The sequence below is a fragment of the Antechinus flavipes genome, chromosome 1 (genome assembly GCF_016432865.1).
Source record: "Antechinus flavipes isolate AdamAnt ecotype Samford, QLD, Australia chromosome 1, AdamAnt_v2, whole genome shotgun sequence".
Classification (NCBI taxonomy): Eukaryota; Metazoa; Chordata; class Mammalia; order Dasyuromorphia; family Dasyuridae; genus Antechinus; species Antechinus flavipes.
The window spans coordinates 661,835,863-661,863,603 of NC_067398.1; the positions used below are offsets into that span (position 1 = coordinate 661,835,863).

A 27,741-nucleotide genomic window follows, 5' to 3' on the forward strand; every position below is an offset into this window, starting at 1 on the left:
ACTTCACAGGGTCATTAGAGGATTAAGTGAATTGGAGTGAGGAGAGTTATGGGTTTATGAGTTTGTCATTCCGGCTATTCCACTTACTAGTTATCTGACTTCAGACAAAATTTTTTTTAACCTCTCTGAGCCTCTCTTTTCTTAGCTTTATACTGGAAATTATTTTTTATCTCCCCAAACCTTCCCGAGTCTGTATTAAAAATGTTATAAATTTTTAATTGCTAGAGGAATGCAAATTATTAAAACAATTAGTATCACATTCCATCAACCCTGGAAGGACAGGATCAAATCCCATTTATTTGATAATAAACCCAGGGAACATGATTTCTCCAGAGTTATTTGGACACAATGGTTGATCTCAGGTCACAACTGAGTACCCTAAAATTTCATTCATTTAAGAAACATTTATTAAGTATCTTTTATGTGCAGAACATCTTGTGATGAGGTCCTTGTATCAGTTAACATGCCTTAAACTTGGGGCTTCACTTGAGCTTATCCCTTTTGGGAGTGTGTGAGTGTGTGTGTGTGTGTGTGTGTGTGTGTGTGTGTGTGTGTATGGTGAGGGATGGGAAGGGGGTCCTAACTTTATCCTATTGGCTTTTGGGAATTATTGGCCTTGGCCCTATCTTTCTTCCCGGGTCTCCCTGTCTCTGTTCTGTTCTATTTCTGGGTGTAGTGCCCTTTACATTTCTTCGTGCCCTGGGGAAAAGGACAGGCCTTGGAAAAGGCAGCGTCAGGAGAGGGGAGGTGGGCCTTCTTGGCCACATTTGACTACTCAGATGACTTCTCCCCAGCTGGCCAGAGAAATCTCTGGTGCTAGGGTGGTGGGCACAGCTGTTAGGGGCAGGAACTTTCCAGAATTTATGTTACTGGAGAGTGGAATTAGGGACAAGGAGAAAGTGGAATTTAACTCTTCCCCTTTCCCCTACTAGCTCTAAAAAATTTGAATCTGAGTCCCTTAGTCTTGGGATCATTTCTAGTCTGAGATGATACGAATTCCTATCATATAGTCTAATTTCTGTCCAAATGGCCCTTTCCCACATCTATATCCTTAAAAACTCAGCCTAGGATGCCTTCCCCTCTGCCTCTGCCCATCCCTTGACATCATCTTTCTCTTTCTTTACTCACTCATTCATTTGTTTTTTAACATTCATTTGATAATTTTTAGGTTCCAGGGTCTCTCTCTTCCTCCCTCAAGCCTCTTCCCCCAACTATTGAGAAGGCAAGAATTAGGTCATCAATTATACATGTAAAGTCATGCAAATCATTTCCACATTATACATATTGCACAAAAAGCAAGAAAAATAAAGCAAGTAGGAAAAAAAGTATGTTTCATTCTGCACTCAGAGTTTATCAGTTTTCTCTCTGAAGAGAAAGCCATTCACTGCTGATCATAGTACAATATTGCTGTTACTGTTACTCCCTGGTTCTGCTTACTTCACTTTGCATCAGTTCATATAAAATTTCCTAGGTTTTTCTGAAACCACTACTCTTTCCATTGATTATAACACAGTATTATTCCATCACAATCATGTACCATGGCTTGTTGAGCCATTCCCCAATTCATGGGCATCTCCTCAATTTCCATTTTTTTTTGCCACTACAAAAAGAGCTATTATAAATATTTTTGGTATATATGGGTATAGCTATAGTTTTTAAAAAGTTGTTTGGAATATAGGTATTATTGGGTCAAAGGGTATAGACAATTTTATAATCCTTTAAGCAGAGTTTCAAATTGTTCTCCTGAATGTTTGGATCAGTTCAGAACTCTATAAACAATGCATGAGCATCCCTGATTTTCTATGTCCTCTCTAGCAGTTATCATTTTACTTTTCTTTCATGTTAGCTATTGAAAGCTATGTTGATTTTGTGACTCATTTTTCTCAGCTCTGTGTGTCAATCAGTGTTGGGTGAAGCTCTGTTGGGAAAGGTGACACCGTGCAGCTTTTTGTCACACACCTCTTCCTGGGATTATGCTGTTACTTCAACCTGTACCCAACTTCTTAAATCCTAGGGAAAAACTGAGGCTCAAGGGCCCAACCTCTTTTGCTGACATTTGAATTGTCTTTATTTTATTAGGAAAGTTCTCTCAAAAAGCTGGCCCCACCATAAAAGCCACTGCTAATCTTCAGTGATTAGCCTGCCAGTCCTTTGCTACTTTGATGTGATTTTATTATAGCTCCTTTAATTCTGTCTTGAGTTTTGTCTCATTAATCAGAGCCAAAGCTCAAAGGAAGAATTTTCCTTTCAACATAGTCAATCTGAAAGGCATGAGGTGGTTATCTCAATTATTTTAATTTCATTAATCATTAGTGATTTTGAGCCTGTTTTCTTATGACTATTGATAACTGATCATTACTCAGCTTTCAAGGCTTAGGTCCAATATGCTCTCTTTCAGGAAGTTTTCTCTCTCTCTTTTTCTCTTGCTCCTCACCTTCCATATTCATAATGATTGCTCATTAGACTTTTTTTTTTTGGTAAACATTAAAATGCTATGTGTGAATTTTTTCGCAGCACCCTACAATTCTCTTATATTCTAAATTGTACAAAATTTTTCTGTTTCCGTATTTTAGCTTTTCCTACTATATTATAAACTCTTTGAGCTTGTGGGACTCATTTATTTTTCTATTTTCCTTAGCAGCAAGGGCCATGTATACAGTAAATTCTTAAATATTTGGGGAAAGAAGAATTAGTAATCTGCAAATATATAGCATTGTAAAATTTATAAAGCACTTTTTTTGGAAGACAGAACAGTGAATACAGGGCAATTCCAGGAAGAGAGAATAGTATGAGAAAAGGATCCGTTTGGAAGATGGGAAAGGGCAGGATGAGGTTAAAAAATGACAGATCAGTTGTTTAGCTCTAATGGAGAATAAACTTCATGGAGGGGGAATAAGAAAAGATACAGATGGAAATATAGAGTGGTACCAGACTGTGGAAAGTCTTAAATGATGCTTAAGAAGCTTGGACTTAATTCAGTGGGAAATGGTGAGTTGTTGAGGGCTGTTCGATAATGTAAACCAACTCTCCTCCCAAGGTAAATCTTTTATAGTGACTTCTTTTTATTTATTTATTTTTATTTTATTATAGCTTTTTATTTACAAGTTATATGCATGGATAATTTTACAGCACTAATTGCCAAACCTTTTGTTCCAATTTTTCCCCTCCTTCCTCCCACCCTCTCCCCCACATGTCAAGTTGACCAATACATGTTAAATATGTTAAAGCATAAATTAAATACGATATAAGTATACATAGTGACTTCTTTTTAAAAAGGAAAAAAAACCTTAAATACTAAATAAAATAAATATTTCAATATGCATAGTAGAATAGAACAAAGAAACATGAAACTGAATCTTTTATGTATAGTTTGCTTCTCTTTTTAAGTATAATACTTTGAGCCCACTATAAAAGCCATTGCTGATCTTCAGTGATTTATTTATTTTTTCTCCCTTGTGCTCCTGGTTCTCTGATACCCTTAAGGAGTTGGGGGGGGCTGATCTCTCTGCCATTGGCTCCAGCCCCCACTGATGATGGCCTTCCAATCCTAGGGGGACGGTCACCTGCACATTGATCATTTAGCCACTAATAGATTAGTTTTTACACAGAAATATTTATTTCAAAAAGTAGAGTCACATTCCCTCAACACACTGGAAGCACAATCCTCCCTTTGCCTCTGATCTCAGTCCCTGGGGAGGGAAAGGGGATTAGGATCATAATTTAGCTGTTCCTATAGAGCGCAGTTCCAGTTTCAAGTCCAAAATCCCTCTCATGCTCAAGTACTCTGGGCTTCTCAGGAATTTCACACTGTGGCTGTCTCCAAAGTCACCGAAGCTCAAACTCCTGGGTCCTGTGGGAATCCCCCAGGCACCTGAAATGGAGGGGCACAAACAGTGCAGAACACAAACACCTCCCAATCTATTTCTTGGAGCCTGGGATAAGTAAAAAAGGGAGCAAGAGAAGAAATGTCTTTTCATGGCATCTTCACTGATCATTAATTGGGATCTTCACCCTCGGCATGCAGCCAATAAGAGAGTGGCAGAAAGAACAGCTGAAAAAGGGTCAATTAATTCTGTCTTGCCTGTTTTAAAGCTGCAAGAAGCAAAGAAGGCTGCTCCCCACCCATATGATAAAGGGCTATAGACCACTAGGTTGCCTGAACAGGACATGCCCAGATCAATGTGGGTTACATAAGTATATGATGAACTTAACATTCAAGCGATCCTCTTTGTCTCTGATTCTTCCAGAACTGCCTTTTGTTCTCTACTGTGCATTTTAAAAAATGCTTCAATGACCTTTTCCCCTCTTTTCTTTCAATTAATGACTGATTCCCCCCTCTCTTTAACCCAATTAGAAAAAAAGATGAAACTTTTGTACCAAATATGCATAGTCAAGTCAAACAAATACTTTGTCATGTGCAAAAATATGTACATCATCTTGCACCTGCAACTCTTTACCCCCTCATCCTTCATAAGAGATTCTCTCGAGATATGGTTGGTAATTATATTGATTGGAGAACTGAAGTCTTTCAAAATTCTAATGTCGTCCTTTGATTACATCGAGAGCATGGCCTTTTCTTTCCCTTTCTACCTTCCTTGGCTTTATCTGCAGCAGAAAAGTTTGTAAAGTACTTTACATTAATTATTTCAACTGGGTTGTGCAGTGGAAAGATCTCTGGGTCTGGAGTCAGGAAAACCTGAGTTCAAATTCCACCTCAGACATAAACTAACAGTGTAACCCGGATCAGATCATTTACTATTTGTTTACTTTAATTCACGGAGAAGGAAATGGCAAACTACTCCAGTATCTTTGCCAAGAAAACTCCAAATGGGGTCACAAAGAGTCAGCCTTGGCTGAAAACATTGAGTAACAATCATAGGTCCCATCCTTTCTTATTTCCTGTGCCTTGCACTGGCTAAGTCCTTCTTGGAATGCCTGATTCCCAGAAATATTTAATTCAAGCATCTATTTCTTCAAGAGACTTTTCCTGATTTTCCAATTGTTAATGCCCCCATTTACTTTTGTAGAGATTACATATTACTATTTTAGAATTACATAATAATATATGATATAATAATTAATATTATATAATATATTATTCTTTACTTTGTATATAGCCTATTTTTACTCATCTGTGAACTCCTAAGTAATTAGGAGATAAAAGTGGATAAAGTGCTGAACCAGAAATGTCAAATTGAAATCTAGTGTCAGATGCTATTTGGGTGATCCTATAAAAGCTGTTTGACTTTTTTTTTTATGTGTCTCAGTTTCCTTATCTGTAAAATGGGAATAACATTATGTTTATAAAGGCTATTATGAGGGCAAAATGAAACAATATTTGCAAAGGACTTTGTAAATTTTAACATGCTATGTAAGTATTATTATTCTTTTTGTCAAAAGGTAGATTTATTTGAGGAATAGGTTACAGACAAAACAAAGGAATACAATAGACACCAGGAATGATGAATATGAAACAGAATGGGAGGACATATGAAAGACAAGTTCTTCAGTGGAACTCCCAATTAACTGGGAGAAAGGAAATAACTCCATAAGGCGTGGGTATGTCATTTACTGGCAGGTTAGATCTATAGAGGAGTTTAACTAGATAGACTAAGCAGAGTTAGTTTGTTAGAGTAAGGAGAAAGATGCCAGTAGAGGGAAACATTATTCCTGAAAAGAACTTAGTGAAATGCTATATCATTTTTTAAAATTAAAGCTTTTTTATTTTCAAAACAAATGCATAGATAATTTTCAACACTCACCCTTGTAAAACCTTGCGTTCCAATTTTTTCCCCATCCCCTTCCTAGATGGCAAGTAATTCAATATATGTTACATGTATGCAATTCTTCTATACATATTTCCACAATTATCATGCTGCGCAAGAAAAATCAGATCAAAAAGGGAAAAATGAGAAAGAAAACAAAAAGCAAGCAAACAACAATAAAAAGGTGAAAATACTATGTTGTGATCCACACTCAGTCCCCATAGGCTGCTTTCTGCATGGAGATAGCTCTCTCTCCATCATAAGACCATTGGAACTGGCCTGAATCACCTCACAGCTGAAGAGAGCCAAGTTCCATCAGAACTGATCATTGTATAATTTTGCTTTTGCTGTGTACAATGTTCTCCTAGTTCTACTCACTTTTCTTAGCATCAGTTCATATAAATAAGAGTCTCCAGGCCTCTCTGAAATCATCCTGTTGATCATTTCTTACAGAACAATAATATTCTATAACATTCATATACCACAATTTACTCAACCATTCTTCAATTGATGGGCATCCACTCAGTTTCCAGTTTCTGGCCACTACAAACAGGACTGCCACAAACACGTGGGTCCCTTTCCCTTCTTTAAAATCTCTTTGGAAACTGGGACACTAATGCATTGTTGGTGGAGTTGTGAACGAATCCAACCATTCTGGAGAGCAATCTGGAATTATGCCCAAAAAATTATCAAAATGTGCATATCCTTTGATCCAGCAGTGTTTCTATTGGGCTTATATCCCAAAGAAATACTAAAGAAGGGAAAGGGACCTGTATGTGCCAAAATGTTTGTAGCAGCCCTGTTTGTAGTGGCTAGAAACTGGAAAATGAATGGATGCCCATCAATTGGAGAATGGCTGGGTAAATTGTGGTATATGAATGTTATGGAATATTATTGTTCTGTAAGAAATGACCAGCAGGATGAATACAGAGAGGCTTGGAGAGACCTACATGAACTGATGCTAAGTGAAATGAGCAGAACCAGGAGATCATTATACACTTCGACAACGATATTGTATGAGGACATATTTTGATGGAAGTGGATTTCTTTGACAAAGAGACCTGAGTTTCAATTGATAAATGACGGACAAAAGCAGCTACACCCAAAGAAAGAACACTGGGAAACGAATGTGAACTATCTGCATTTTTGTTTTTCTTCCCGATTATTTATACCTTCTGAATCCAATTCTCCCTACGCAACAAGAGAACTGTTCGGTTCTGCAAACATATATTGTATCTAGGATATACTGCAACATATCCAACATATAAAGGACTGCTTGCCATCTAGGGGAGGGGGTGGAGGGAGGGAGGGGAAAAAAAAATCGGAACAGAAATGAGTGTAAATATAATGTAATTATTAAATAAAAAAATTAAAAAAAAAATAAATGCTCACTCAGCAAAAAAAAAAAAAAAATAAAATAAAATCTCTTTGGGATACAGGCCCAGTAGAGACACTGCTGGATCAAAGGGTTTACACAGTTGGATGACCCTTTGGGCATAGTTCCAAATTGCTCTCCAGAATGGTTGGATGAGTTCACAACTTCACCAACAATGTAAATATTATATTCTTAATGTGTCTTATTGTTCTTGCCTTGCCCTTCCCTTCTCCTCCCTCCATATATAAGTTCTTTGAGAACTATCTCACCTTTCTTTCTGTATCTCTAACATCCAGCACAATGCTTGGCACATTGAAGATGCTTAATAAAGGATTACTGCTTGATTTGATATATGAAGAAGAGTATGAGAGAAGTTGCAGCCAGGAAATGTGAAAGTTGGGAGTTGTTTTAATTTCAAATTCAGCACTTTATTCCTTGCCTCACATAGCTAGAAGTTCCTCCAGGCTGTAGTACAGTTTCTGAAACTATGGGTCACAATCTCTTATGGGGTTGCAAAACTGAATGTGGGGCTCACAAAATTACAATTTATTATCAGTAAACGCCTATATCCTGGTTTCATTTATTTATTATATTTGTATACTTATTTTTTATACCTATATACCTGGGGTCATGTAGAAATTTCTTGGGCAAAAAGGAGTGGCAAGTGGAAGGAGTTTCAACAACTGTGCTTTAGTAGATGGCTTTTGCATTTTGTTGCTGGGCCCAAAATGTCATCACCTGGTAATGAATTTGATGATCCTCTCTACATTTGACCTTAGACAACTGGAGAGTCAATCACTGGGTTCCTACTTGGAGTCAGCAGCTGTTATGTGTTGGAAAAGGTGAAGGTCCAATACCCTCATTTTACAGATGAGCGCCAGAGACATGAAGGTCATACAAAGAGTGAGGGACAGAGTTAGGATTTGGTTCCAAGTCAAATCCAAATTTTCTGAATCAGATATTAATGTGTTTTGCTTGCACCATGCTGCTTTGGATTGTGGGTCACAAGACTTGGATTCAAATCCTGAATGAGCTTACTTTGTGACTGGATAAGTCACTTCATTTCCTCAGACCTCAGTTTCCTCATTTAGACAATGAAGAGGCTGTATTTCATCTAGGAACCTAACTTTAAATTCTGTGATCCTCTTTAACCCTTCAATTGCTAACAACATTTCTCTCCTGAGTTGTGGAATCATAAATCTCATGAGATATTTTTTTGTTGTGGACACTTGAAAGTATTTATAATTTTGTTCTATAGTTATTTATGTTCTCTTCAATGGCCTTTCTCCAATACTGTCCCTCAGGTTGGAGGTGACCCTGGGCTCTCGAAGGCTGTGCCAGTGTGTTCTGCCAAACTGACAAAGGTTGAGGACAGGCTGCATGACCCACTGCTGACAGATGGGGAATGATGAAAGAAGGAAAGGGTACCAAATGCATTAGCTTCTCTCTGGCCAGAAGGTTGACTACCCAGCAAGCCATTTCTTTGGCTTGTTCACTTAAGTGGTCCTCAAAGTGTAGTCCAAAGAATTGTTGGGGTCTCCGAAACCCTTTCGGAGGGCCTACAAATTCAAAATTATTTTTTAATTCTAATATAGCAAATAGCTATAAATATAACCCATGTGAACAAAAATTCTTTGAACAGATCCTTGATAGTTTTTTAACAACATGAAGATACTGAGAACAAAAGTTTGAGAACCACTCACTTAAAGTGTCAGAGAAAGATGGTAGCTAATGTTTTGTGTCTTGTCCTTCTACTAGACTGTAAGCTATACGAGATCAGGGGACCTAGTCTGTCATCATGATGTTGTGTGGCTGTTGCTCTTGTTCAGTCTTATCTGGCTCTTTGTGATCACGTAGGATTTTCTTGGCAAAGATAATGCAGTGGTGTGCCATGTGCCATTTCCTTCTCTAGTTCATGTAACAAATGAGGAAACTGAGGTAAGCAGGGTTCAGTGACTTGCCCAAGTTCACACATCTGGCAAGTGTCTGAGGCTGGATTTGAAGTGAGATATTTCCAACTGTAGGTCCTAGGCTCTATCCACTGCATCCCTTAGCTGCTCTAAGGAAGCTTAATAGATGGTTAATAAACTGATATTGTAATACCATGTGACCATGTGTAATACCAATTGTATTACAAGGTGATCAGATCCTAGGACCGCAATTATGCAGTCATTCTGTCTGGTTTGAGGTGGTTCCTTCAGCAGAGATATTCACTCCCCCATGCTTTAATCAATTATATTCATGAATTGCTTTGCTGTAAACTTGCATCACCAGGTGGCTGGTCTTTGGGCAATCATCCTCTTCATCCTTATGTAGGCTGGTTCTCAGACAACAAATTGTGCCTTATTAGGGCCTACTGGGACTGGATCCCAGTCCCCTTGGATTAGCCTTCAAAAGCCCATGATCTCCTCCATGTTCTGATGAGACAATAGAAAAGGAGAACAGCGTCTATTTATTTATTTATTTATTTATTATAGCTTTTTATTTAAAAGATATATGCATGGGTAATTTTACAGCATTGACAAATGCAAATCCTTTTGTTCCAATTTTTCCCTTCCTTCTCCCTCCCTCACTTCCCCCAGATGGCAGATTGACCATACATGTTAAATATGTTAAAATATAAATTAAATATAATATAAATATACATGTCCAAACAGTTATTTTACTGTACATGAAGAGTCGGACTTTGAAATAGTGTACAATTAGCCTGTGAAGGAAATCAAAAATGCAGGCGGACAAAAATACAGGGATTGGGAATTCTATGTAGTGGTTCCTAGTCATCTCCCAGAGGAGAACAGTGTCTTTAGTTCAGAATATTCCTTGAGTGGCTTTTGGGGCTAGAGAGTATTGGGGAAAGGATGGTTAGATAGTTATTTGAAAACTGCATGGGGTTTTAGTGGATTGCAGGTTCAATGAATGAGTTACCAAAATGCGGGATGGGGCTCCCAAAAAGGCAAGGCCATTGAGAGGCACAACTTCCTGGGATGCAGAGATCAGAATCCCACTGCACTGAACCCCAGCACATCTGGAGAATTGTGTTCAGTTCTGGGCAACTATGTTTGGAAGAAAATTGATAAGATGGAAAACATGGAGAGGAGGATAATCAGGTTGGTGGAAGACCTCAAAGTCATGCTACATGATTGAAGGAACCAGCGTTCGTTGGGCTATTTAACCTAGGAAAGAAAAGCTTTAATGTGGGGACGAGGGCTGATCACTCAGCCCTCAGATAGGCCAGAGACTTCAGGTACTTGTACAGTTGAAAGATTTCTGATGGAAGAGAGATTAGACCTGTTCTGTTTGGCCCCAGGATTTTGAGCACTTGGGGAGAAAAAAAATTAGGTTTGGTATAAACAACAACGACAACAATTAGAACTATCTCTGGGGCAGCTAGATGGTTGAGTGGATAGAGCCCCAGCCTTGAAGTTAGGAGGACCTGAGTTCAAATCTGACCTCAGATACTTAACACTTCCTAGCTGTGTGACCCTGGGCAGGTCACTTAACCCCAATTACCCCAGGAAAAAAAAATTAAAAAAGAACTATCCCAAGTGGAATGAGCTACCTCAGGAGGTTGAGACTTTCCCCACATGGGGGTCTTAAAGCAAATCCTGGATGATTGCTTAGATATGGTATAGTGGGGATTCTTTTATGTGCCTGTAATGGTCAAAATGGCTGCTGCGGTATCTTCAAACTCTGTAGTTTTGTGATCCTGTGGTCCTGTCCAGGGGTTGGGGATTGGAGTCTTCCATTTTCAGGGTGAGGATGCAGGGCATAGAGAACTCCTTATGGGTAAGCAGGGGGATATTTACTAGTGTAATGGTAGATTGGTGTATACCAAATGATACACCCTAAGTCACCCTCAAGTACCCCTTCTTCGTGTTTGAGAATTCCTAGTTATGAGACCATAATCTATTGCCTTTCCAAATCTTCCTCTGCTTTCCCTTCCAAGCCCTCGTCTTTGTCCAAAGCATGAAGTCCAATGTCTTGATCTCTGTTTCCGCTGACAAAAGGGAGTGGGGAGGGGAACGTGGGGTTAAATTACGAAGAACTTTGAACACTAAACGGGTGATTTTATATTTGATCTTGAAAGTGATAGGAAGTCACTGTAGTTTAGAGAGAGAGAGAGAGAGAGACAGATAGAGACAGAGAGAGACAGAGAGAGAGACAGAGAGAGACAGAGAGAGAGAGAGAGAGAGAGAGAAAGACAGAGAGAGAGAGAGAGAGAGACAAAGACAGAAACAGACAGAGAGACAGAGAGAGAGAGACAGAGACAGAGACAGAGAAAGAGAGAGAGAGAGAGAGCGCTAATCAGAGCTAATCAGAGCTAGTCAGAGCTACACTTCAGGAAATTAATTTTAGCAGCTGAATGTAGGTTGGATTGGAGTTAGGGGAAACTTGAGGTAGGCAGACCCACCAGCAGACTACTGAAATAGTCTCAGAGTGAGGGGATAAAAACAAGCACCAAAATGATGGCAGTGTCAGAGGAGAGAAGGATTTAGATTCAAGAGATGTTGCAAAGGTGAAATCAGTAAGTCCTGGCCACAGATTAGAGCAGGAACTGTCTTTTCCCTCTTTTTGTTTCCTTAGTGTTTCAAACAGTGCTTGGTGAAGAGCAGGCACTTAATGTTTATTCACTGACAGACCTGTGGTTCCAATCCCATGACTTTTTCTGCTATATCATGAGCACTGTTATCACTCACAAGACTCTTTGGTCCTGGCTCTCAGCTCTTCTGACTCCACGTTCTCCACTGTTTTTTTTTTTTTTTTAAATTCATAAGCAGGTTGGCTATGATCCCAAGGCATTATCAGAGACAAGTTCTAGGTTCTGTTCGAGTACCAGAACCTACTGTAGAGGGGCACCCAGTGGATTATGTTCTTTTGTTTTTGTTTTTTTCCCCTATAAACAGGTTAATTTTGAATTGGACTTTCAAGGCCTGGTTTTCTTTTCTAGGCTTTCATTTAACCCTAGGCAAAATCTGGTACCTACGTGCTCTTAGACCCAGTCTCCTCCCAAGTAGCTTCCAGGATTGCCAGATTCCCCTGAGCAGCCTGCATAGGCCTAAGAGTCTGCTATTAGATGGGGAGGAAGGGTGGTGTGGAGAACGTTACTAAGAAGATTACTCAGATTCTTCCCCTCTCCATTTTAGGGAAGTTTTTATTCTTATTGGGATTTCTAGGTTAAATTCTGGATTCAGACCAAGATTCAACTCCAAGCACCATTCCTTGCTAGTTTGGGAAAGTCATTTAACTTAGTTTCCTCATCCATAAAATAATCTGGAGAAAGGGATAACAAACCATTCTTGTATCTCTGCCCCCCAAATCCTCCAAAGGGGTCACAAAGATTCATAAGTGACTGAAATTATTATCTAATTTTATAGATAAGAAAAGGGAGATTAAGTGACTTGCCAAGGATCAAATAGCTAGTAAATGTCTATGGCTAGATTTGAACTCATGTCCTCCTGATGACAGATCTAACAGCTACCTAGCCACCTCTCACTTGATTTTATAATACTTTAAGAACTATATAAAAGTCAGTTTATTTTTTTTCCTAGTCATGTGATCATTTGCCGGGCATTTAATCTTATTATCTTGTCTGTACTTTGCCCACCTTGATTGCCTTGTCTGTAAAATGGGGATAAAAATATTTGCTTTTCCTATTTCACATACTTGAGGAAGGAAGAGAGCTTCTTTGTAAGTGTCCAAACACCTCAGGGCTTGTAGATAAATGAGGAAACTGATTTTCCTGCTTGGTCTTAAAAGTAAGAACCAAGACCAAAATGGGGAGTTACTTTGGGGGAGTTACAAGATCATTTCCAGCTTTAAAATAATCCTATGTGGAAATATGTATAGAAAAATCGTACATGTTTAACCTGTATTGGATTATTTGCTGTCTAGGAGAGGGGGATGGAGGGAAGGGAGGGAGAAAAAGTTGAAATACAAGGTTTTGCAAAGGTAAATATTGAAAACTATCTTTGCATGAATTTTGAAAATAAAAAAGCTATGATAAAAATAAATAAAATAATCCTGTGGGAAGGCAGATTTCAGCTCCACACAAGGAAAAGCTTCCTAACAATTAGAGCTATCCAGCAATGGACTGCCCTGCCTGGACAGGTGTGCCTTTGTTTAGGAGACCCCTTTCAGCTTTATTAGTAGGTGCTTCCCTGAATCCTATGGAGGGGAGTAGATTCATGCTTTTGGCAGGGGTTGAACTGGATGCCTTCTGTCATTCTAGGATCTTGTGACTCTGAATTTGGAGACAGTGGGTGTACGTAGTCACACAGTGATGCGCTTGGTCAAGGCCTATCAAATGGAACTGAAAGGGCTGGAACCCAAAGATAAAAAACAGGTATGTGTATTTAATGCTTAAGTAGATTGTGGTCATCACAAAACAGATCTTTAAACTGTTTCCATCTCTGAGACCCTGGGCAGGTTTTGCTCTTTCTTCAGCTGAGCCAACGAAAGAAATGATGGATTGTTTGCTTTGTCCATCCTTCGCCAGAGGGAGATTCCCAGGCAGTCTCAGAGCAGGTCTGGCTCCCCAGGAGCAGAGGACACCTGTCTCTGGGCCCCATAGAGTCTATGGACTTGGTTCAGTGTATTGTTCCTTTGGCATGATGGAGATCTGCTAAATCCGTGAGGGGCAGGTCCCACTCCCTTTTTCACTCTCTTCCCAGAAGCTAGGAGCGATTTAAGAGTGTATTCTGGATGTCTTCCAGGACTTGACGGTAAAGCTCATCTCTGGATTTCAGTCCATCGATATGCACTAGAGTCAGAAAGAAAAGATATAGGGTCATGGGACCTCAGGGGAACAAAATAATAGAAAGGATATTGGATTTGAAACCAGAAGTTCTGAGTTTGAATTCAGATTCTCCCACTTATTAACTGTATGGCTTTGGGAAAATCTCATAAAATCCAAATATAAAATGTGAATGTTAGATTACATGATTTTTAAGATCTCATCTATTTCTAAACCTTAATTTTTAAAAAAAGTTAAATTTTAAATTAATTAAAATAAATTCCAATGATCAAACATTGATTTTCTTTTCTCCCTTCTACTTTTTCTCCAACTGTGGAGACAAAAAGAAAAGCAAAATTTTTGGAATAATTAAGTTTAGTCAAGCAAATCAAATTAGCATATTAATCATTACCAAAAGTGTGTCTCATTCTCCATCTTGAAGGTCCAGCCCTTCTCTGTCAATTGGTCCTAAGATCCCTTCATACATTGGTGCCCTAGAATTATAGCTAATCATTGTGCTGATTTTAAACTTAGTTCCTTCTAGTGAAAGGCTCTCCAGATCTACTAGCTATGTTAAGGTATCAGGATTTAGTGGGTTGGATTCTGGATTTGAAATCAGGAAGCTCTGGGTTCAACTTCTATCTCAGATAATCCACATAACACTAGGCAGCTCACAACTCTCTAGTTTCCTCATCCAAAAAATGAGGACATTTGGTTGGAGGACTTATAAGGTCTCTTCTAGTTCTATTTATGATTAAGCAGGTTGTTGGATTGGGAGGAACATCCTCATGGCATGAGAGAATAGGCTGGTAGCTATTCCTGGAACAGGTGGGCTTTGATGTGACATGGAAAAAAATGCTTCTAAAATAGGATGCTGATTCATTAGTTTTACCCAGTGATAGTGGTGGAGCCTCTGTCCATGAAAGCCTTTACACCACCTTTTGGGTGGTGGGGACAGGTTGCCTGGAGGTTGGGGGAGGCTTAACTTAATGACCTCAAGGCCTTTTTAACTCTCAGGTTTTATAGAGTACTACTTAGGGGCTAGATCCTGTCCAAGCTGGGAATGAGAAAGATATTCATTACTTAGGTTCCCCAAACTCCTCTTGGCTTTATGTGAGTTCAACAATGATTTGGTTGGTCCTTCAAGTCAAGAAGCCTAAAGTAGCTTTTCTAATTATGTGATCTTGGGCAAATCCCACCTCCAATCTAAAGGTTTGGGTTAAATGAACTCTAAGCTTTCTTCTAGCTTTGACAGAACAAAGAGTGCCCGAGGTTTAGGAGTGTAACTCACCTACATCCACACCATTGTTGTCCATCTCCTGCTTGTATTTCTGGTACATGGGCCAAACATGGCCATCAAAGAGACCTGGAGGGTCAGGAACTTTATAGTTGCGGGTACTGTAGAGAGGAATGAGATGGAGAGAGAGATTGTGACATCCAGATCCTTCTTGTATGGCTTGATGGAACACCGAGAGGGGCCTTAGAGGGGATGTCAGAATGGACCCTAGCTTTGGACTAAGGATCCATTTGGTTTACAAATGTTTTCCTGACAACAATGAATGAGAGTAGGATATGTAAGTATTATCAAGGTGAGAAAAGTAAAGTCGAGAGATGTTAAGGGATGTGATACACCTAGTAAGTGATAGAGAGCTGTGCTCGGAACTGAAGGCTTTTGAGACTGAGTGATGTTAGAGAAGGTATAGGTTGGACTGGATGATTGAAAGCTTACTGGATTTGGAGTTAGAGGGTCTGAATTCAGATCTTGACTCTGCTACTTATTATCAGTGTGACTTTAGGCAATTCATCTAATCTCTCTGTCAAATGGGGGGGGGGAGGGGAGAGTGGAGTAGATACCTCAAGGTTCTTTCTATCTTTAAATCAGATCTCATGACTTCTAAGGTCCCTTCCAGTGCTGAGATCTTGTGAACCACAGGCCAAGACTCTTATCTTTTCCAAAGCACAGCTGTTACTGTGAGCCATGGACCCTCCTTCTCTCCCTCTCCACAATTTCCCTAAAGTGCCAGGTGGGTGGGAATTTGATTTACTTGGTACTTTCCTCTCTTAGTCTCTAGGCAACACAGGCCAATCATGGGTTGAGGCTCAAGAATTTGTCCATAGTTGGGCATAGGATTTGGCTTGGATACAGAGAAACTTCATCCTAACAAGCCTTGACCATACTTTCGGTTTTCAATTTCTCTTTGACCACTGCATGGGGTTCTGACCATAGAGAGCAGGAGATGGGGGAGGTCTGTCTAATGTCTTAGGGCAGTTTAAGACACATCTTTTGCTCTGAATTCTTGTTCTTTGCCCCTCTATCATGGAAAGATGGTTAGATGAGTTGATTGTGTCTCATCTGTTGCATTGTAAGCATCTTGGCTGCTCTGTTTACAACAGATAATAGACTTATAGGTTATAGGGCCTTGTACACAGCATCTTTAAACGTTTTCTCTATTGGATTGGGTTGAATATGATCACAGATCAACAAATTCTTGAGCCAAAATCCTCCTATAATATCCTTGACAAGTACCCATCAACCACAACTTGAAGACTCCAAGAAAAGGGAGACTCATTATCGGGAAGCCCATTTCACTTTTGGACAATTCTAATTCTGGATCAGTTTTCTCTTATATTAAGCCCCAAATATGCTTCTTGGCAACTTCTCTTAATTACTCCTACTTCTGTCTTTTGGGACCCGGCAAAACAAGCCTAATTTTCCCTACTAGTCTTTCAGATACTTGAAGATAGCTGTGAATTGATTGCATTATTCTTCTCCCTTTTTTGTCTTTAGCTGCTGAGATCCCCTAGGTGACTGTGGGAAGAATCATGCAAAGTTCATTCACTGGCCCAATGCCTGGGGTCTCAGTTTACCTTCTTCTTCTCTTGCATTCCTCATATGGAACAGCCAAAAAGTAACGGCGACTGTACAAATCCAGCAAGGGCCTGGACAGTAGGGGAGACAGAGAGATGGACAGTTAGTGTTTCTAATGATGATTGCCTATCACTGAAAAAATATTTTGCTTTTCATTGGCCTTCTGGGGACTGAGATTTGGGCTGAAAGTTGTTAACTAAGCCCTTTAAGTTCATAAAGTGCTTTGTACACATTATTTCAATTAATTCTCACAACAAATCTGAATAAGTGAAACAGATTTTCTCTATTTTACAGACAGACTAGAGGAGGTTCTTCGAGGTTAAATGACTTGTATATACTTACACATCTCAGAGTTATACATTATTTGCTATATTGTATTGCCTCTGAATCCTTGGTTGGACTTGACTAGCTGGAAATTTTATTACTCATTTAAGATTTGGGGTGTATAGGCCAGTATTTTCAGTGGCTAAAGCTTGGAGCTGATGAGACTGGGGATACTGGTTAGAACTTCCTGTGGGAGAGCTTGCTCTTATCTGATCCTCCCCCATCACCCCTACTAGGTGCCAGTGATTGTGATGGCATTTGGGTGAAGGAGTGTGAATGCTGCTCATTGGTTCAATTCTGCTCATTCCAGTGATGGGAATACAGCTTAGAACATGAGTCCTACATTTAGAGAATACACTTCCCACCTTTTAGGAGAAAACATATGAGCTATGAAGTCACTTATCAAAAGAGTTCATTTTTATTTAAGCCAAATGGACCAGCAAGGAAATATTTAAAAATTCAATTTTTAATCTAAGGCAATTAAGTATTTTTTAGTTATTAGGTTATATATAAGAAAACATTTTAAAAAACCAACTCAAGCCCACCAAAGAAAGGTCTCTTGAAAATTAAGTAAATTCTCTGTAGAGAAAGAATTTGTGGGATAATATAAACAAGGATGGCACAGGATGAGAAAATTTGGAAACAGGCTGGATCTGCCTTATGGAGGAGAGTAAACACAATGATGAGATTATGGAATCCATTCAAGCACTGGAACTATTGGGTTCTGTCACATATTTCCTGAATGATTTTGGGTAGATTAATTAACTGCTTTGGGCCTCAATTTCCCATCTTTAACTTTGGTTCTGCCAGCTTCCCAGTTTGTGAACTTTCAGTGACAATATCCAAAGCCCTTTAAAAAAATTCAAACTCAAGGTGTAATTTCACAAAACTTGAATCAGAGTGTTTGAGGAATCAGGCCTTCTGGGTAATTGAAATTTCTGATTGACTGAAGGTTAATTGGGGACCTTATTTTAAAAAGATAATTGTCCAGAAACATTAATTTACTTCTCTCCTTTGCAAAGGATGATACAGCGGACATGTCTAAGCTGTCTTTGAAGGTGTTGAAGGGTGTCTTGTTCTGAACCTCGATAGTGATTGTGAGATTATAGGCATAGGACAGGAGTCTCTTGACAGATAATTGGAAATGATCAGAAAGTCTTTTGGGAAGGAATCAGGGTTAAGTGGTTTGCCCAATGTCATGCCGCTAGTTAGCATTTGAAGCTAAATTTGAATTCAGGTCCTCCTGACTGTCACTCTATCCACCAAATCACCTACCTGCCCCTGCCAGTAATCTTTTTTTTTTTTTTAAATTTAATTTTATTTAATAATAACTTTGTATTGACAGAATCCATGCCAGGATAATTTTTACACAACATTATCCCTTGCAATCACTTATGTTTCGTTTTTTCCCCTCCCTCCCTCCTTCCCCCCCTCCCCCCCAAGATGGCAAGCAGTCCTGTATATGTTAAATATGTTGCAGTATATCCTAGATGCAATACATATTTCCCTGCCAGTAATCTTGAAGTATTCCATGAAAGAATTTCAAGCAGGTGGCTGCTACTAGTCCCCTCTTCCTGGATTGGTTGGGACCCCCAATAGAGAGGGAGTATAGCTTCTAGTAGTTCCCCTTCCAACTGACCCTGGGATTTTACCGACAGCATCACTTCCCCCCTTGAGCCATTCCTTTTTATGTCTTGGAGAAATGGGAAATAAATTCACACAATGTCAAAGATAGAAAGACCTTGGGCACAGCCCAGTCCGATGAGGATTAGGCCCAGAGAGGGAAGGGGCTTTGCTTAAGATCACAGGTTCCCCTTCAGTCAGAGTTGGAGGCCACTCTCTGAAGAGAGGATTGGGATCACATCCAGGTTATGTCAGGCATCTTCTGGAAGTTGTTGAGATGGGGGATTTAGTTTTCAATAAATAAACTGAGTAGTTTTTTGTTCCTTTAAAGTGGACATTGTGGTGATACGAAGGTGCTGTTATTTAATTAAGGTTTTATGGGCTAATTCCTCCTGGCATCTTCTGTAGAGAAGATTTCTTCCTCAACAGGTTGATGAGTCTTTCCTCACTTAGCAAGGCTGGGTCTCAGATAGCAGGCCATCACCAGACCAGGGTCTCTAACCTTTCTAGCTTGGTGGGCCCTGAAATAGGCAGCAGGTGTTGCCATAGTGTAGAGAGCACAGGCTAGGAGACAATAAGACCCGAGTTCAAATCCAGCCTCAAATACTTCCTAGCTGTGAGACTCTGAGCAAGTCACTTAACTCTCTGCCTCAGTTTCCTCATCTATAAAATGATCCAGAGAAGGAAATGGAAACCACTTCAGCATCTTTGCCAAGAAAAAACTCTAAGGGGGTCATGACTAAACAACAACAAAGGGCCTTGCAGTGTCTGTCTTCACTGGCATGATTTCCCCGAACTCAGGGTTACCTCCATATTAGGAAGAAGCATCAGATCACACAAGTAGCAAGCCTTAGAGGCAAGATTTGAACCCAGGTTCTCTGACTCCATTGTACTATGTTATCTCACTGAACAGAGAATCATTCATATTCTACTCTTAATGACACTAACAAGAATACTACATTATCATAAGATTTGGAGTGGAAGGGATTTTAAAAAGCAGTCCAAATCCCTTGCATTTTAAAATAATAGACATTTATTAAGCACCTGCTGTGTGCCAGGAACTGGCCACACAAACTTAAAAATGAGAGAACCTTGCCCTCAAGGAGCTTACTCTCTATTGGGCAACCCCCTCATTTTACAGGGAAGAAGAAAGGGTTACCAGAGAGGAGAAGGGATTTCTTTATCTAGTAACACAGCTGGAATTTGAATTTGAATCCTTCAATTTTGGGTCTATTCACTTTCTATTACTACATAGCTGACTCTGATCATCATCAAATGATCCCTTGACAAAACTGTTGGAGGCAATAGGACTTCAAGAAAGCTAAAGCACTGACTAGTATAAGTTTTGGGGGCACCAGACATTATATAAAGGAGGCTTTTTGGGGGGAGGAGGGAAGAAAAAGATAGATACTCTTGAGGAGTTAAGTCCAGCCTCTTCATTTTAAACCTGAGGCCCAGACAGGTTAGATCACTTGCCCAAAGCTACACAGGTAGGGTGTGAAATTTGAACCCGGGTCCTCTTATTCTAAATCCAGAACTCTTTTTCCTAAAACACAGCCTCCAACTACATTGTTTTAGAGGTGTACATGTCCTCTTTATGGTAGATAGGGAATGCTGGAGCCAGCTTGAACTGGGTTTCTGAGGTTTTTCTGAGATTTTCTGATGATTTTCGGATTTTTGGAAAACTGAGATTTTCGGATGAGCATTTGGACCTCAGAGACCAACAAACTCTACAAATCAGGGCTTGATTTGTGGTTTTGTTGAGACTTACGAAAGTAAAGGAGAAGTTATTATAAAATAAAATTAAAAAAAAAGAAAGTAAAGGAGAACATTAAACTAAGAGCTATGTTGTGTGTACTTTTTTAAAGAGCAGTAGTTGAGAAACAGTATCCTCTGTGTGCAGGTAACTGCACAATGAAGGAGGTCGGGTGGATTCTACCACACTTGAATAAGGACCAGAGGCAGCCTGGGGTCAAGAAGGATGGAAAGAGAATGCATTCTGGGAAGAGACTCTTACTTGTAACTATAGAGCAAGAAGCCTTCCAGGATGAGGATGTGGGTATCATCGGAGTTGGATTCCTGGGAGTTCTGTTGGATGTTGATCCCATGGGTGCGGGCAAACTTCATGGGGTTGTTTAGCCATGCAAGGACTGTGTTCAACATGGCCTCCATGTCCAAAGATTCCAGCACTGGGCGGAGAAAGGGAAGACAAGTGGAGAGGAGATAAGCTTAGGCTCTTGGAGGCATGGGACACACAGAAATGTAGAATATATACCGTTAGCTAGAAACATTTCTACACATTAAAGACAGAAAAAAAAAATATACTTCCTAGAGCAGACACTGTTCTTACCGTCCCATTGCTTAAAGCCGTCTTCCCCGACTTCTATTTGATCTTGTGGCTGAAATATAGTGAGCAATAAAACATTGCTGCAAACTCATAATTATCAGTCTCCTAAAAATCTCAGGATGACCACCATATCATAAGATTTAGAGCTGGAAGGGATTTTAAAAAGCACCTAGTCCAACCCCCTTGTATTTAAAAATAATAAACATTTATTAAGCACCTGCTGTATGCCAGGAATTTTGCTAGATATGCACTGGCCACACAAACTCAAAAATGAGATAACCTTGCCCTCAAGGTTATTGGACAACCCCCTCATTTTATAGGGAACGAAGAAAGGGTTACCAGAGAGGGGAAGGGATTTCTTTATGGTCACATAGCTAGAAAGTAACACAGCTGGAATTTGAATTCGAATCCTTCAACTATAGGTCTCTTCTCTTTCTATCAATACACAGCTGACTGACCATTTCAAATGATCCCTTGACAAAGCTGTTAAAGGCAATAGGACTTCAAGAAAACTAAAGCACTGACTAGTGGAATTTTGGGGGCACATTTATATAAAGGAGGCTATTTGCGGGGAGGAGGGAGGAAGATAGATGCTCTTTGGGATTACACCTTTGAGTGTTTGCCTATTTTATGCTTGTGTCATGTTAGCCAACTTCCATCCCCCAAACATAGGAAGAGTGTGTGTGTGTGTGTGTATGTGTGTGTGTATAGGAGGAGGTGAGATGCTAAAGGTGCTCCAAGCCAGAAATGACAAGATCTGGAAATGAGTTATAACCACTGCAAATATGGTCATAGGAAACCTTCTCTCCCTCTTGTAAATTCTTTGGTCCTTTCCAATGACCCTTCTCTTTCTTTCCTCTCTATTGCTTCTTGTCTGTAGTTTGTCCTGAGATGGTCTGAGAAATGTCTCTGTGTGTGTTTGTGTGTGGGAGGTTTTGGGGGATAAGGTGGGATGTGACTAGGTTACTGAGGAGGAATCCAGACACAATTCTCAAGACATAACATATTAAAGTCCTAGACTGCTTGCAGTGGCTACAGATGGGAAGCTCTCATCAGATAGACTTGTCAGCTTAATTCCAACATGGGCTATAATCTAGTTCTGATCTTAGAGGTGTTGTTGAGTTTCCTGTTCAGGTATAGGGTTATCTTGGATGATGGGAGTTAGAGCATCTGGGTTCTAAGCTGGAACACTGAACTAGTTTTAGATCAGCACATGAACATGGACATTATTCTAGGAAAATGAATTATTGTCAGCTTTATTCTAATCAAGAAACTAGCATTTTTCTAATCTGGAACAGTAACAAGATGGCAAATGAAATAATCTATGCAAAGGGCTCCACAAACCTTAAAGGGCTGTATAATATTCATTTTTTTACTACCACCACTAATGCTGGTGATGTTCTAGGATAGAACACTGACCATGTTCTAGCCTGGAACATTGATGCTGTTCTAGACTGGAATACTGAAGTATTTCCTAGGCTGGAAAGCTCTAACATGACTATGAATAGCTATGGTCCCTTGTTCTTGCTTCTTCTGGACTGGCCAGAGAAACTCTTCTACTCTCCTAGGCTAAAGGATATCTGTTCTTTCAGTGACATGGTGTCCCTGTCTAGATTTGGGATGATTACCTTGTAAAAGTCATCCTGGTGGATCACACAGCAGTTTGGTAAGGTTTTGATGAGTCTATTGGTCAGTGTAGTTTTTCCTCCGTTGGTCATGCTAAGGAAACAGGATCAAAATCAGGTAATCATAAAGCACTCCAAAATTTTAACGATAGTTTTAAATTGTACCAAAATTTTCAGGACACTTTGTATAATTTACCCTTGGATGACAGTCATAGGTATCAGTTTCTTTCCAGGAACTGACCATTCACTATAGTCCTGATAATAATCATTCATTCATTCATTCAAGGTCTGTTAAGCTATATGCTGGAGGTGAAACAGATAGAAATAGGCTGGTCCCACCCTCAAGGAGCTTCTTTTCCTCTGTTTTCCTTTATTAAGTTTTATGGACATCTGGTACATTCAATTTAAGATGTGTTCTCTTTCAAAATTAAGTCATATGGTATTCAACAGGATCAGTCAGGGATCTCAGGAAGGGAAGAGGACATGTGGATGCAAGAATATGTTGAAATTAAAAAGAAAATAAATAAAAAGGGCTTCTGGTGCAATGCTTTAAATACAAACTCTGTCAAATGCTGGCTATGGGATCCTGAGCAAATAACTTTTTTAACTTCTCCCCCAGGTAATTATATAAAACTACAGACTGCAGTTCAGGTGCCAATTTGTATTGGTGTAAAAAAACCCAAAAAGCTGTTTGTCTCCTGGAACCTCCTTAGACAATGAAATCATAGGTTTAGTAAAAGCAAAAAACAAAAAGGAAAATGAATAAGTAGCTAATACAACAGAATCTTTTTTAGAGCCAAGTGTTTTAAGAAAATTGTTTTTCAGAACAACATTCCCACTTTTAAAAAAATCAGTTTCTAATTCTGTTTTTACAAACTTGATGGAAAAGATAACAATTTAGATATAAATAACACTGAGTTTTTACTTCTCTCATTTCCCCCCCCAAAATCAGCTTCCCTCCATCTTTTCCTCCCCAAGGATGGAATGGGATAAAAGAGCTAGAATAAGAAGTCATCTATCCCAAATTCCTCATTTTATGGATGAGGAAAATGAAGGTCAGGGATTTTAATGATATGCTTATGGTTACTTGAGTAGCACATGGAATAGATGGAATTTAAACTCAGGTCCCATAATTTCAAGGCTGGATTTGAATCTTCCTGACTCTAGTACCAATGCTCTATCCCGTGCTATCTAGTTGCTTCTAAATAATAATAATAAAAAATAATAAAAGGATATTGTAGATGCATAGATATGGAGGATCAGTATTAAACATGGAAAGGTCCTCAAAAATTTTTTTTTTCAAATGAGACCCAGGGAAGTTAAATCATTTGCTCAAGGTCACATGAAAAGTGTCAGACATGGTCAGACCTTCTGGCTTTTTCCAGCTTACTCTAATTGTCCACGTCTGGACAAGAAGGAAAAAAGCATTTATAAAGTATCTGCTATGTGCCAGGCAATACATAAAGTGCTTTACGATGTTATATCGTTTGATCCTCACAATAATCCTGGGAGGTAGGATTACTACCATTATCTTTGTTTTACAGAAGAGGAAACTGAGGCTGGGGAGGTTAAATGACTTGCCCAAAGTCACAAAGTAGAGTATCTGAAGCAGGTTTTGAACTCAGCTTGAGCTATCTTGCTGCCTCTGAACACCCCTTCCCTGTCCCCTTCTGACATTCTAGCATTCTGCAGTACAAATTAAGATCAGCTCCTTTCCCTCCCGATTTGATTATACTGACTGGGGTGATAATAGACTGGATGGTGATGTCCTGTACAGAAAACCTGCAGGTTGTCCTAGGGAGCTCCATAGAGGACTGGAGGAATAGGTTAGCATATTAATAATCCATGCATTCAGCTGAGACAAACTCTCACTCCCTTTACCCCCTTTTTTTACCCCTCCCTCCAATCACTACCCTTCCCTCTCTTTTTTTTCTTTCCTTCAGGGTTTCAGAACCTTTTATCTTGATTTCCCTGAATCCAGAAGGAACAAACCTCAGTGAGGAGGACTGAGAAAGATCCCCGTCTTGGGATGGGGTTGGGCAGACAGATGGGTCTCATCCCTTTAGGTCTCTTCTGTCTAATATCTTCTTGTCTTCTTGCTAGGAAAATATCCCCCGTCTCCAGATCCCTCTGCTGAATCCTATTCCCCACAAAGGACTAAGGGACACCTCCTTTAACCCCATCCGAAATGATTATCACAGATCCATGGTAGCCATCCTTGTGGGGGGAAAACCCCCAAACAACAACACAAGGCATACCGTCCCTGGTGGGAGTAATAAATTATAATGAAATCTCTCTGTAGGATCCTGATCTGGATCAATTTGGCAGGTAACCTTAATTCCAGCTCCCTTTTTACTGCCTTGTCAGCTTCCCCAATTGCATTCCTTCTTTCCTGTGTTCTTTTATAGTTGAGACATTATCCCCTTAATGTAGATGGTGAAATTGAGTCTTAGAGAAATAAAATGATTGGTTCAGGGACATAAAGCTTTTAAGAGCATCGAATTTTGGAGCTGAATTTTGGAACCTTAGATAGCTTCTGGTTAGAGGCAGCGAGTGGGGTGGGGGATCAGTGGAAAGAATGCCAGATCTGAAATCGGAGGAAGCTGGATTTGACTCTTGCCTTTGCCACTTATATTTCCCTTTCCTTCAGAAGAAACCTTCTCATTGAGGGGGTTAGACTAAGATTGTCTCGGCTTCTCTCTAGTTTTAAATCTATAATCTTAGTGCAACCAACCATTTCATTTTACGGATGAGAAAAATGAGACCCAGAGGGAATTTAAGTTTAAAGTTTAAGGTCCACAATTAACAAAAGGCAGAGCCAGCACTCAAAATCCAGACGTCCTGCCCCAAATGGACTGTGCTGCTTCTAACCCCCCCAAACACCTCCCAAGACTCTCTTTTTTCCTCCTTCCCCCTCTGTCCTCATCCCGTGAGTTTCACTAAGCCACAGTCATGGACAGCACGAAGCAGGGCCCACCTGAGGCGGAGAACCCAGGTTTTAGCCAAACTCACCCTCCAATGCCAATGATGTACTTCATCTTCTGTTCCCTCTGTGGGTGGGGAGTGGTGGTGGAGACGGGCTGGGACGGCGCCAGGGGAAGGGGAGTGGGAGGCGACCTGAACCAAAGAAAAGATGGTCTGGTTCAGTTTTAGGCTCCCCACTTGGCCTTCTCTCCTTCTCCTTGGCTGCTCTGTGGCCCCCCCTTACTACTTCATTGAGAAAACCCAGCCTGACTTTATAGCTCCAGGAATTTCAACTTGGCCCCCTGGGACGAGGAGATAAGGGGGGCTCCCTTTCTACTCCTGACCAATCGGGAAGGCCGGGCCATTTCTGGGGGCCGGGGAGTGTCTTGTGGCAGCTGCACCTGTTCCTCAGCCCCTTCTCTGGTTAGAAATAGCTTCCCTTTGCCTAAATTAGTCACAGGGCATGGGGGAAATGTCACCCTGGATGGCTCCTCAGGGGGAACGGGTGGGGGGATTGGAGCAGGGGGCAGGGCACAACTCAGTCATCACTTAGAGAGTCTCTGGGCTAGAAATAATATTGGCCTTTCTTGTCCCAAGAGCCCATCTGTGACATTAACATAGTTTCTGTTCTGTTTGCTGCTTTAAAGTGTCAACTCTTACACCTCTGAAAATAGAATGCTTGAGTTAGAGGGGAATCTTAGAATCTACGACACAGACTATCAGACCATGAAACACAGAATGCTAAAACTAAGGGGATCTTAGAACACAGAATATTGACTATTAGAGCTGGACTTTAAGTAGAGTGTTAGAGCTAGGGGGTCTTAGAACATAGAATATTGGATATTAGAACTGGACCTTAAATAAAGAGTGCTAGAGCTAGGGGGATCTTAGAACACAAAACATTGGATATTAAAGCTAGACCTTAAAGAGTGCTAGAGCTAGGGGGATCTTAGAACACAAAACATTGGATATTAGAGCTAGACCTTAAATAAAGAATGCTAGAGCTGGGTGGGGGAGAGAAATCTTAATTTTAATTTTTTATTTAATTTATTTTTTTACTTAAAGCTTTTTATTTTCAAAATATATGTGGATAATTTTCAGCTTTCACCCTTACAAAATCTTGTGTTTTAAATTTTTTCCCTTCCTTCCTCCATGCCCTTCTTTAGACAGTAAGTAATCCAACATATGTTAAACATGTGCAATTCTTCTATACATATTTCCACAAATATCATGCTGCAAGAAAAATCTGATCAAAAAGGAAAAAAATGAGAAAGAAAACAAAATGCAAGCAAACAATAAGAAAAAGAGTGAAAATGCTATGTTGTGGTTCACACTTAGTTCCCATAATCTTTCTCTGAGTGCAGAGGGAGGGGAATCTTAGAAAGTGGTTAAATATTAATTATTTCACTTGATCCTGACAATCACTTCCCCATGGTAGGAACTATGGAGAACACTATCCCTTAACCTCAGTTAACCCCTTTTAATCTCAGAGTTTAAATACTTACCTTCACCAAATTACTTGGATTTTAAAGTCAGGAAAGTTCTGTCAGTTATAATGAACTACGGGGTCCTGGGAGAGGGACTCCTCAGAGAGATCATATACCATAATTTATTCTTATACTGTAATTTATTTGAGCATTCTCCAATTGATGGACATTAATTCAGTTTCCAGTTTCTTGCCACTACCAAAAGGGCTGCCACATTTTGCACACTTCTTTTAAGATCTCTTTGAGATATAATCCCAGTAGAAACACTGCTGGGTCAAAGGATATGCAAATTTGATAGCTTTTTGGGCATAATTCCAGATTGCTCTCCAGAATGGTTGGATTCGTTCACAACTCCACCAACAATGCATCAGTGTCCCACTTTTCCCACATCCCTTCCAACATTCCTCATAATCTTTTCCTGTCATCTTAGCCAATCTGACAGGGGTATAGTGGTACCTCAGAGTTGTCTTAATTTGCATTTCTCTCATCAATAGTGATTTGGAACACCTCATATATCTAGAAAGGGTTTCAATTTCTTATCTGAAAATTATCTGTTTATATCCTTTGACCATTTATCAATTGGAAAATAGCTTGAATTCTTATAAATTTGAGTCAATTCTCCTCAGAGA

The 27,741-nt window shown here is 39.8% G+C and overlaps 1 protein-coding gene and 1 long non-coding RNA gene across 3 annotated transcripts in view; one reads left to right on the forward strand and one right to left on the reverse strand.

The window, feature by feature from the left end:
- Positions 1-27,741, forward strand: part of LOC127544960 (uncharacterized) — a 123,798-nt gene that overhangs the window by 6,155 nt on the left and 89,902 nt on the right. For both annotated transcript variants that reach the window (XR_007949569.1, XR_007949568.1), the window contains exon 2: positions 13,370-13,483. This is a non-coding gene — a long non-coding RNA (uncharacterized LOC127544960). The remainder of the gene's footprint in view (positions 1-13,369; positions 13,484-27,741) is intronic.
- On the reverse strand, positions 13,474-26,028 carry NMRK2 (nicotinamide riboside kinase 2). Its single transcript, XM_051971944.1, has 7 exons — positions 25,674-26,028; positions 22,665-22,755; positions 21,040-21,088; positions 20,707-20,878; positions 16,742-16,813; positions 15,165-15,271; positions 13,474-13,900 (listed from the first exon to the last, which is right to left on the reverse strand). The coding sequence occupies exons 1-7, from the start codon at positions 25,697-25,699 to the stop codon at positions 13,815-13,817; spliced, it is 603 nt and encodes a 200-aa protein (XP_051827904.1). The 5' UTR covers positions 25,700-26,028; the 3' UTR covers positions 13,474-13,814.